General features: G+C 33.3%; 1 protein-coding gene across 1 annotated transcript in view; it reads right to left on the minus strand.

The window, feature by feature from the left end:
• wwox (WW domain containing oxidoreductase) overlaps positions 1-13,352 on the minus strand; it is a 269,495-nt gene that overhangs the window by 192,287 nt on the left and 63,856 nt on the right. Inside the window, exon 6 of the mRNA XM_051100291.1 lies at positions 4,744-4,832. Within this exon, the coding sequence (XP_050956248.1) occupies positions 4,744-4,832 (89 nt within the window). The remainder of the gene's footprint in view (positions 1-4,743; positions 4,833-13,352) is intronic.

Consider the following 13,352-nt stretch of genomic DNA (forward strand, 5'->3'; position numbering starts at 1 on the left):
CAAGCAAAGACTATTAAATTAAAACTAGACAAAACAGAACAAAAATGACAAAACATAGAATGAAACAAATAGAAAACAGAACACAAAATAAGCAAAGCAAAACAAGCAAAGCATAGCAAAACAAAAAGCTAAGAAAAAAACACAAAAAGCAAAACAAAAACGAAAGGCATACTGAATGAAAAACAAAACAAGCAAAATCAAAGCAAAAAACAAAAAAAAAAAAAAAAAAAAAAAAAAAAATACAACTAAAATCAAAACAAAAACAAAGAGCAAAACAAAACACAGCAAAAACAGCAAAATGAAGCAAACTAAATACAAAAAAAGAATGCAAAACAAAAATGACAAAAACAAAAAACCAAAAGCAAAACAAAACAGAACAAAAAGGAAAAAGCAGAATAAAACAACAAGCAAACAGAAGACAAAACACGCAAGTTAAAACAAAAACAAAACAAGCAAAACAGCAAAAAAAAAAAAAATAAATAAAAATAAATAAACTAAAAAGGAAAACAAAAAAAAAACTGAAAAAAAAAAAAAAAAAAAAAAAAAAAAAAATCAAAACTAGACAAAACAGAACAAAAATGACAAAAAGCAGAATAAAACAAAAAGCAAACAGAACACAAAACAAGCAAAGGAAAACAAAAACAAAACAAGCAAAATAGCAAAACAAAAGAAAAAACAACAACAAAGCAAACACGAAAAAAAAGCAAACACAATCAAAACTAGACAAAAAACAAAAATAACAAAAAGCATAATAAAAAAAGCAAACAGAACACAAAATAAGCAAAACAAAACAAGCAAAAAAAACAAAAAACAAAAACAACACTGAAAAACAAAAATTCAAACTAGACAAACAACAAAGCAGAATAAAACAAAGCAAACAGAAGACAAAACAAGCAAAGCAAAGCAAAACAAGCAAAACAAAAAAAGCAAAGAAAAAATAAAGCAAAAAAGAAAAACAAAAATCAAACTCAATACAAAACAAAAACAAAAGCAAAAGCAAAACAACAAGAAACAAAACAAAAATACAACAAAAACAAAAACGGAGTAAAACAAAACAGAACAAAAACAAACAAAAAGCAAATGAAACAAAAAAGAATGCAAAGCAAAAAAAACAAAAAGCAAAAGCAAAAAAAGTAAAAACAAAACAAAAACAAAAAAAACGGAAAGCAAAAAAAACCAACAAAAACAAAACAATAGCAAACTGAACGCAAAGCAAAACAACTTCTGAGGCAAATTGGTCTGTACTAAAAAATGGAAAAGTACACAGACACAAACTCAAATGCTGTTTTTATGCCTGTATACGTATTGCATTGTTAGCTTCACAACATTTCAAATCAGTGAAATCACATTGTACGTGACACACTCATTCAGGTGCAGTCGGTCACTTTTAAGGTTCCGTTTCAGTTAACATAGTGCCTTAGAAAGCAGAAGCCCATGTAGGCTATAGGCAAGGCAGCTAACCAGTATTTGGAAAACATCCCAAAACACATCCTTCTCAGGGTCACTTTGGAAAAACAATGGCTCAGAGATCTCTAATCAGAAGCCATTTTACTCCTTCCAGCGTGTGGGAAAATGTGCTTTAAGAAAGTTAGACTGACTGAAGACGTGTGGAGGAGGGTTTGGCTCTGGGACAGGGTGGGGGTCACCTCCAGGGGTCTGGCTGCTGACCAAGCTGCTGCCGTTGCCCCGGGCCGGCCAGGGGCCAGATGAGTCCTGCAGCCCCTCGAGGGCTTGGGGACACCGGCGGCATCTCCACGTGCCCCGCACAGCCAGGATGTCACCTCTAATACTGCAACTCACTAAATATGGACGGTGAGCTGATGGAGCTGTGAAGGTCGAAGCCGTGCTGCAGTAAAACGAACGAGGAAGATCCATGAACGAGGAATGCATGGAGCAGAAAAGGAACCTGATTCAGAACATTTCACCATGAACAAGCAATGTCGGACTATGAAAGACCAGAAATGAGCAATAATACTGAAATCATAATCAAATAATTGTATTAGAAATATCTCTAAATCAAAACAGGCTGTTTTTTTCCAGAAGAAAACTGTAAGACACTACATCTGAACTGACACAGTTCTCACAGAGCCGAGGAAACATTCTAGACACGTCTATATTAAATCATAATTATGCCTCATTAGCCTAATTACTGATCACTGCAGCTCACCATCAAGAAACTAATGAATGTTTACAGATTAAAAAAAACAACGCTGTATTGATATGATAATACAAGGCAGACACGCTGAAACTGTTAAACGTTTCGTCTTGGCGTAATATTAAATAACCTTTTGTAATACGATGACAACAAATTATGGAGAACACTATATAATCAATGCTCTTTCAAGAGAATTTTAATTAGTAAGCCATTCTTAAGCCATTCTTAATTCAAAACTCATTTTCAGGCCAAAGAGCGGAGAATGGACATACAGACCCCTCCTACATCTTATGTAATAATAAAATATATAGGTATAGCATGACCTAAAATAACATCTTAAATTCATTGACTTACTTTCTTATCATGCTTGCATTGCGAAAACAAAGTGCACATTTTAGTGTGGGACTGAACTTTAAAATGTAAGTGTATCCGATGATTAACTTTAATATGCACATTTATATTTAATTTAGGAGAAAAAAAACACACCTGGAATTTTTGTTTTGCAAAGTGGAACTGCTAAATCTCTCTCTCTCTCTCTCTCTCGCTCATGTATGGGTGTGTGAAACAAATATATAAATAAATAAATAAGGTTTCATTTATTTATTTTTTTATTTATTTAACATGCATATGTGGGTGTGAAATATAAATAAATAAGGTTCCATTTATTTATTTGTATGTATTTATTTATTTGGCATGGGTGCAACAAATGAAATACTATTCATTTATTTATGAATTTGTTTATTTATTTATACATCTATAGGTGGGTGTGAAATAATAAATGAATAAATAAATAAATAAATAGCATGGTTTATTCATTTCTTTCTTTTTCTTTCTTTCTTTCTTTCTTTCTTTCTTTCTTTCTTTCTTTCTTTCTTGTATGGGTGTGTGGAATAAATAAATAAATAAATAAATAAATAAATAAAGTTCATTCATTCATTCATTCATTCATTCATTTAACATGTATATGTTGGTGTAAAATATAAATAAATAAATAAGGTTCCATTTGTTTATTTGTTCATTTATTTATTTGTACGTATTTATTTATTTGGCATGGGTGTAACGTAAATAAATGAAACTGCTACATTTATTTATTAATTTGTTTATTTATTTATACATGCATAGGTGGGTGTGAAATAATAAATAAATAAATAAATAAATAGCATGGTTTATTCATTTCTTTCTTTCTTTCTTTCTTTCTTTCTTTCTTTCTTTCTCATGTATGGGTGTGTGAAATAAATAAATAAGGTTCCATTCATTCATTCATTCATTCATTCATTCATTCATTCATTCATTCATTCATTCATTCAACATGTATATGTGGGTGTGAAATATAAATAAATAAGGTTCCATTTATTTATTTATTTATTTATTTATTTATTATTTGTATGTATTTATTTATTTGGCATGAGTGTAATGTAAATAAATGAAATACTGCTACATTTATTTATTCATTTGTTTATTTATTTATTTATTTATTTATTTATTTATTTATTTATTTATTTATTTATACATGTATAGGTGGGTGTAAAATAAAAAATAAATAAATAAATAAATAAATAAATAGCATGGCTTATTCGTTTCTTTCTTCACTTAGGTTCCATTTATTTATTTGTTTATTTATTTGCATGTATTTATTTATGTGTTTATTTATTTATAATATCTCTCATGTATGGGTGTGTGAAATAAATGAATGAATGAATGAATGAATGCTTATTTACTTATAAGTAAATGAGGTTCAATTTCATGTATTTATTTATTTATTTAATTAACATGTATAGGTGGGTGTGAAATAAATAAATAAATAAATAAATAAATAATAAATAAATAACATGGTTTATTCATTTCTTTCTTTCTTTCTTTCTTTCTTTCTTTCTTTCTTTCTATCTCATATATGGGTGTGTGAAATAAATAAGGTTTATTCATTCATTCATTCATTCATTCATTTATTTATTTATTTATTTAACAGGTATATGTGGGTGTGAAAAATAAATAAAAAATAAATAAATAAATAAATAAATAAGGTTCCATTTATTTATGTGTTTATTTATTTATTTGTATGGGTGTAACATAAATAAATGAAACACTGTTACATTTATTTATTTATTTATTTAACATTTATAGGTCGGTGTGAAATAAATAAATAAATAAATAAATAACATGGTTTATTCTTTTTTTTTTTTTTATCTATCTATCTATCTATCTATCTATCTATCTATCTATCTATCACACAAGTTTAGACTGTTTTTAAAGTCAATTCCACTTTTATCCCAGCATGATTTGCGCTACAACTTCCCGAAAGCTTGGGAGCAGTAATTGATTTAACTAGGAGACTGTGAAGGACTTACCAATCTGTGGCTTTGCGATTGATGGAATTATAGCTAAGGTTCGGCTACTTATTTATTGACCACAGAGAGGGATGAGGGGTCACGATGAAAGAGGGGAGACCTTTTGGCCCCTCTTCTGATGCGATAATGGAGCCGGGGGCCGGTCGGTCTCAGGACAGAGCGAGCAGAGAGCTTTTCACGACGATCAGCCAGGTGCGCAACGAAACCTTGTGTTACGGTTGTGTTGAATTGTGTATCACTCACAGTTTCATTGCTCTGAAGATCTCCGCAAACTCTCGGACGCTCCTCAAGGAAGCCAAATCCAGCGTCATGGCTTCGACACGGGCTTTGCGCTAGTGAAAGAGAAACAGAAAAAGAGAAAGCAGTAGATATTACAGCAGCTGCATCCATCACGATCACAGCGCTAACAAACTGAAAGCCAAAGCCCACACGTCCCACTCTAACTCACTGAACACTTCCCAGCCCAAAGCCTCCGCTATATCTCACACACGCCATGAAAAACAACTCCATCTCCCGTTCCCTAAATCAGGGGAGCATTTCCAATAGGGAATGTTGCACATTCTGTGGCGGGAGAGCATCTCAATATCCTCTTTATGGCATTTTTATGACCCTCCGCACTGACTGTATCCGATCTCTCGTGCGCGCATCCTGTGCTTACACTAAGTAAACGGTAAGGCAGTGGCTCCCTTCTTTCATAATGTCCATAATGGCATATAGAACAGGCTCAAGAAGATAAATAATGTATGAGCGAAGCCAAATCCACAATAATGGTCTCTCTCAGTGCTGGCTTTTAGGTGCACCTTTGATCATACCCGAACACGATCGATATTAAGGAAGACACATAAATCACTCCACAAAGGAAGGATCAGAGTCTCACTGGTCAGAGGTCAGCGCAAGTTCTCCTGAGGTAAAGTCAGTGGGAAAGTCTGAGGTTTTAGTGCACAAGCACACAAAAAAATAAATAAACACAAACAATAAATATATAAAATAAACAATGTCAGATTAATTCATTCATTCATTCTTAATCTTGAACATAAGTTTATTTGAACATAAAACATGTCTATGGCAAAATGTCATTAAGACAGGCTTTATCTTGTTCATATTAAATAAATAAATAAATAAATAAATAAAATAAATGTGAATTTGATTTTTTTTTTTTCCCATTTATCAAATGCATTAAATTTATTTGAATTTGAAGATAATTTTGGGGGGAAAGAAATAAGAATAAATTATTTTATTTATATTTATTACATATTAAAATAATATTAAAAAAAAGTTTGAATTATATACTACTATGACTAATAATAATAATAATAATAATAATCTTCTTCTTCTTCTTCTTCTTCTTCTATGTTGCTGTCATCAATTTCATCATTAATAATAATATAATAATAGTTGTTATTGTTGTAATTCTAATATTATTATAATTTTATTATGCTGCTATTGTCATCGGCATAATAATAATAATAATAATAATAATAATAATAATAATAATAATTATTATTATTATTATTATTATTATTATTATTATTATTATTACCGACATCATGAATATCATCATCAATATTAACATTACTATTTATTTACTTATTTATTTATTTATTTATTTATTTATTTATTTATTTATTTATTTATTTATTTATTTATTTTTGTTTGTTTGTTTGTTTGTTTGCTTGTTTACTGTCATCACCAATATCCTCATCATAATTATTAATTATTATAATTATTATTTGGTTACTGTTATCATTATTATTATTATCATTATTATTATTATCATTATCATTATTATTATCATTATTATTATTATTATTATTATTATTATTATTATTATTATTGTTGTTGTTGTTGTTGTTGTTGTTGTTGTTGTTATCATCATCATCATCATCATCATCATCATCAATACTATTATTATTTGGTTACTTTGGTTACATCATGATCAATATCAATTTTATTATATTTATTACTATTATCATTATTATTATTATTATTCATTTATTTATTTTTTATTATTATGTTATTGTTATCATCATCAATATTACTATATATTATTATTATTATTATTATTATTATTATTATTGTTGTTATTATCATCATCATCATCATCAACACTATTATTATGTGGTTACTTTGGTTACATCATTAACAATATCAATTTTATTATTATTATTATTATTATTATTATTATTATTATTATTATTATTATATATTATTATATATATTATTATATTATTATTCATTTATTTTTGTATTATTATTATTATGTTATTGTCATCGTCATCAGTATTACTATATTATTATTGTTATTATTATTATTATTATTATTATTATTATTATTATTATTATTATTCATTTATTTATTTTTTATTATTATGTTACTGTCATCGTCATCAATATTACTATATTATTGTTATTATTATTATTATTATTACCGTCATCATGAATGTCATCATCAATATTATCATTCCTATTTATTTATTTATTTATTATTTTTGTTTGTTTGTTTGTTTGCTTGTTTACTGTCATCACCAATATCCTCATCATAATTATTAATTATTATAATTATTATTTGGTTACTCTTATTATTATTATTATTATTATTATTATTATTATTATTATTATTATTGTTATTGTTATCATCATCATCATCATCATCATCATCATCAATACCATTATTATTTGGTTACTTTGGTTACATCATGATCAATATCAATTTTATTATTATTATTATTATTATTATTATTATTATTATTATTATTGTTGTTGTTGTTGTTGTTGTTGTTACCATCACCATTTAATATCATCATCAATATTACCATTACTATTTATTTATTTATTTATTTATTTGTTTGTTTGTTTACTGTCATCATCAATATTCAATATGTTCATCATCATTATTAGTTATTACATGGTTACTGTCATCATCATCATCATCATCCTCCTCCTCCTCATCATTAGTAGTAGTAGTAATAGTATTTATTAGTTTACTGTCATCATCATCATCATCATCATCATCATCCTCCTCATCATTAGTAGTAGTAGTAGTAGTAGTATTTATTAGTTTACTGTCATCATCGTCATCATCAATATCCTCATCATCATTATAATTATTATAATTATTTTTGGTTATTATTATTATTATTATTATTATTATTATTATGCAGTTTTTTTAATAGTTGACTGTGTATGCAAAACACTTCATGTCCCTCCTTCCAATACGTGGCCTCTCTCTTCTTGCATAATAAACTCAAATCAATATTTAATGTGAAGTTACTGTTGAAAACCATGCAATAAATTAGATAATGCAAAGTCAAACATGAGTTTAGAACAACTACAAAACTACAGAAAAGATAAACGTATTAGTTTACCGTATTACTAGTAAGCTGCTACAGCTAAACGCTGATAAAGAAAATTTGAGGTCTGTTTCGTTGACTGTTCACAGTGTTTCCTCCACAAACAGCTGTGTGCTAACTTAGCAGGTTCCGCTAGTCCTATACAGCATCTCTGATGAGGGATTTTTTGATGAATGACTGTATAAACTCTGCTAATATTACAGTGGGGTTAGGAGACATGGGGCAATTTAATTATGCCATGTACAGCACACCACCAGGTTAACAGGAAAAGCACCCCATCAGCATTTCTCCTATCAACAGCACGTCCACGAACCACTTACAATTGCTAATCAGCCTCTGCGCAATTAGTGCCGTAGACGATTCTCGATGGCTACTGTACTATAAAGACTTCAGAGCAATCATGTCTAGTCTTGTCATACGCCCTCGATTGCAAACTGCAAGATATACAATAACTGTTCAACATCACTTTTCATCAGATTATTACTGTCCAATGGGGCTTTACTAATACCCAGAGATGTTTGTTTCAGCGTTATCACCAACAAAAATTAGGACACTTGGTTATTAAACACCATCAATATAATATTAAAAAGCCAGTTGTGTTGACCCAACAAAATGCCCACAACACAATTATTGGCTTCCATCTAATGACTCCAATACAAAACACGCACATGACGCACAAGTCCAATATGCGGCAAATACACTTTTTAATTAAGTGTTTTAAATTTGCAATAACTCTTAAAGATACAACGACAGACAGAACAATATGCAAAATTACAGAATAATAGACATAATAGAACGATGGAGCAATAGAACAGACAGACCCAATTTTAATTGCTAGAAGACAAACGGATGGACGGACAGAAAAACAATGACAGACAGAACTTATAGATAGAAATAGCTAGAATGATATAACAACAGATAGACAGACAGACAGACAGAATGAGACAATGATGGACAAAACAACAGAGAGACAGGCGGATGGACGGACAGAACAGCAGAACGACATAGAACAATAAAACGATAGCTAGAACGATAGAGCGATAGATGGATGGACAGACAGAACAACAGAATGGCATAGAACAATAAAATGATAGCTAGAATGATAGAACGACAAATAGATGGATGGATGGACGGACAGATGGATGGATGGACAGACAGACAGACCAAGAGAATGACAGACAGAACACCAGACAGACAAACAGAACGGACAGAACAACAGATAAAACGATAGCTAGATTGATAGAATGATAAATAGATGGCTGGACAAACAGTCAGAATGACAGAATCATGGACAGAACAACAGACAGCCAGACAGATAGACGGATGGACAGACAGAATGGCATAGACAGAACAATAAAACGATAGCTAGAACAACAGAACAATAAATGGATCGACGGACAGACAGAACGAGAGAATGACAGACAGAACAACAGATAGACAATAGACAGACAGACAAAAACAGACAGAATGATAGAAAGACAGATAGATGAATGGAACGACAGACATACAGAAAGACCAATAGAACAACGATAGACAGACAGAACGATAGAACGATAGATAGATAGATAGATAGATAGATAGATAGATAGATAGATAGAACAATAGAGAGAACAACAGATAGAACGATAGATAGAACGATAGATAGACAGAACAGACAGACAGACAGACAGACAGACAGACAGAAGAATAGACAGACAGACAGACAGACAGACAGAACAATAGACAGACAGATAGATAAAAACAGACAGAAGGATAGAAAGACGGATAGATGAATGGAACGACAGACATACAGAAAGACCAATAGAACAACCGATAGATAGACAGAATGATAGATAGACAGATAGATAGATAGATAGATAGATAGATAGATAGATAGAGAGAACAATAGAGAGAACAACAGATAGAACGATAGATAGAACGATAGAACAATAGACAGACAGACAGACAGACAGACAGACAGAACAATAGACAGACAGACAGATAGATAAAAACAGTCTGACAGAATGATAGAAAGACGGATAGATGAATGGATGGAACAACAGACATACAGAAAGACCAATAGAACAACCGATAGATAGACAGAATGATAGATAGACAGAACGATAGATAGTTGGATATTAGGCAAAGACCATGACACACAGTAACCGAAAGTCTTTTATTCATACAGAGAGGCTTATTTGTCAGTAGTGCAACACTACTCCATCTAACAGGTCTTATTTATCTAAATCAGGTTTAGCCTGTGGGCCTGCAGAGCTTGACTGGGGCACTGTGATTATGCGATAAGACTGAGATGTAGACAGCATAAGTCTACTCTGAAACAGCCACAGGGCACACATGAACAACAGAAACCGATGTCAGCGCAAAGGGATAATTATTTCAGAAGGATCTCAGAGTCTGTCTGTGGATTACAGTCTCAGTTCAATGCAATTTATCTCTGTGTTTCCCAAATGGCAGGTCGCGACCCAAAAATGGGCTGCATGGTTCTAATGAGTGGTGAAAACTATGAGATGTTAAAAAGCCAAGGATAAGTGTGGTATTGTAAATATGACTGATAGGATACAAACAGCGCAGTATGCACACCTGAGGGCTGCTTTCTAGTGTACACAACAGATGAGGAATGATGAGTGTCCGGTCAGACTGATTGCTGGGAGAATGATGGGCGGCAGTTGCGTGAGTTATTGCGTGTCAGGCTCCGCTAGCCGTGTTTGGCAGGTGTATGGCGTGTGAAAACTGGAAAACAGGAAATAACATCTGCTGGGAAACACAAAAGGACAGATGTGAAGACTGATGACTAAATGATTTGGACAGATATCAAACCAGAACAGGTAGGTTTGATGTGTGGTACTGTTGGTTAACAGACTGTACAAGTCTGACACAAGCCAGACTTTTGTTATCAGCAAAGTCTGGTCTACTTCATAGCTCATGCTGGCAAGAACAGCTCAATTTGACAAAGTGGTGTCTGACTTATACTGTATGTAAAGGGATAAATGAAAGTTCGCATTTTGAATTTGACATTTTAGGGCTGGGATGTGAAATGAAATCAAGTATATTGAAATGTTTCATTATAACTGAGCAACAGCAGGAAGAGTTGTAGTCAAAAATTAGCTCATTCAAGACTGGAGTAGATTCAGTTCAAGTTAACACTGAGACCAGAAAGCAGTGAAGTCTGAACCAAGGCCGAGACCAGAAAAGCAGTTTAAGTTAAGTTTAAATTAAGACTGAGAACAGAAGAGGGTTGAGTCTGAAACCAGACAAAACCAGAACAGGGCCAAGTCTAAATCAAGACAAAACCAGAGGAGTGTCAAGTCCAAATAGAGACAAAACCAGAAGAGAGTCGAGTCTGAATCAAGAAGAACAGAAAAGGGTAGAATCTAAATCAGGACAAAACCAGGAAAGGGTTGAGTCTGAATCAAGACAAAGCCAGATGAGTGTTGAGTCTGAATCAAGATGGAGAACAGAAGAGGGTTGAGTCTGAATCAAGACAAAACCAGAAGAGTGTCAAGTCCAAACAGAGACAAAACCAAAAGAGGGTCGAGTCCGAATCAGGAAGAAGAACAGAAGAGGGTTGAGTCTAAATCAAGACAAAACCAGAACAGGGTTAAGTCTGAATCAAGATGGAGAACAAAAGTGGGTTGAGCCCAAATCAAGACGGAGAACAGAAGAGGGCTGAATCTGAATCAAGACAAAACCAGAAGAGAGTTAGGTCTGAAACAAAACTGAGAACAGAAGTGGGTTGAGTCTGAATAAAGACAAAACCAAAAGAGGGTCAAGTCTGAATCAGGAAGAAGAACAGAAGAGGGTTGAGTCTAAATCAAGACAAAACCAGAACAGGGTTAAGTCTGAATCAAGACGGAGAACAAAAGTGGGTTGAGCCCAAATCAAGACGGAGAACAGAAGAGGGCTGAATCTGAATCAAGACAAAACCAGAAGAGAGTTAGGTCTGAAACAAAACTGAGAACAGAAGTGGGTTCAGTCTGAATAAAGACAAAACCAGAGGAGGGTCGAGTCCAAATCAAGAAGAACAACAGAAGAGGGTTGAGTCTAAATCAAGACCATGAACAGAAGAGAGTCAAAAGAGAGTCGAGTCCGAAATCAAGACGGAGACCTGAGGAAGGATGAATGAAGTCTGATTTTACATCCACGGCGCACACACAGAGTTCACTGGTTTAGATAAACAATAGCACAGTCGTGCAGTCAGACCACAACACATTGATGCTGTATTCAAGACCGGACTCCAAATGCTATTGAATCCATGACAGGACCAAGACAGTATTGTCTTGGACTCAGTCTTGAACCCCATTCCAGTTCTGAGTACTACCTACAACACTGACAACTGTATTCTGATTAATGTTTACACAGACAAATTCAAGCTACAATTTGATTATTTAGGTTTAGTAGAAAATAGACTGAAATCATTAAAACATGGTTGGGAACCTCTGCCTTGCGTGACTTATCTTAAAGCAGTGGTTCTCAACCATGTTCCTGGAGGCCCCCCCAACACTGCACATTTTGCATCTTACCTTTGTCTAAAACACCTAATTCAGGTCTTGGAGTCTTTACTAATAAGCTGATGATCTGAATCAGGTGTGTTTGATTAGGGTGATACGGAAAACATGCAGTGTTGGGGGGGCTTCCAGGAACGTGGTTGGGAACCACTGTCATAGAGGACATTTCACAAGGGGGTGATAATATCCTGCACTCCCAGAAATTGTTTAGAAGCCAGCCAGCCAATCAGACTTAAGCTTACAATTTTGGAAAGCCAGTGGGGCCAGCCCCAGTCTAAAGGGCTTGCAAACTCTCAAGGCTACAGTGCCAGATTTTCAAAAGAATCTGAACACCAAGGTGGTAACATTTACATTTGTACAGCCACATTCCACATAAAATCCAGTCATTTCCATAGGAATTCACATGATCCAGAATTTCAGCTGAGGGACACATGTATGCTAGGCCTTACAGGTCCTTTATCCAGCCCTTCCCTCAACTCACCTGCTCTTTCGCTCACAAACAAATGAAGTATTAATAGCCCACTGTTATCCATTAACAGATGCATCCGAAGATACTTACAGTACACTAATTGCAGTTGGAGTCCCTCGGGAGCAACCTGGGGTTAAGTGCGCTGCTAAAGGGCACAACAAGGGTTTTTACTAATTGTCCGGTTAGTAATTGCCCAGGTGGTCACCCTCACCTGACAACGAGTTTGCAATATTTGCATAACCAGTCTACAACAACACTGTATGGTTGACTCTCCACGCACTCTGTGTAGAGCACAAGCAATCAACAGCAATGTCGCCCAGAGCCACACCCTGTCAAAGAAAAATTACCCAACATCCCCAAACACCATTCATCAACGTGGAACTGTGCTTGACGGGGACCTTGTCAAACTGCACAGCCCACAGTCACCTTCCACTACAGCGCAGTTTAATCACGACACGTAAGTAAGCTCCCCATAATTTGACATGTGCTAGTAATATTACACCAATAATGCTGTAAAGTCAACATGGA

This window comes from Labeo rohita, chromosome 25, assembly GCF_022985175.1.
Source record: "Labeo rohita strain BAU-BD-2019 chromosome 25, IGBB_LRoh.1.0, whole genome shotgun sequence".
Taxonomy (NCBI): domain Eukaryota; kingdom Metazoa; phylum Chordata; class Actinopteri; order Cypriniformes; family Cyprinidae; genus Labeo; species Labeo rohita.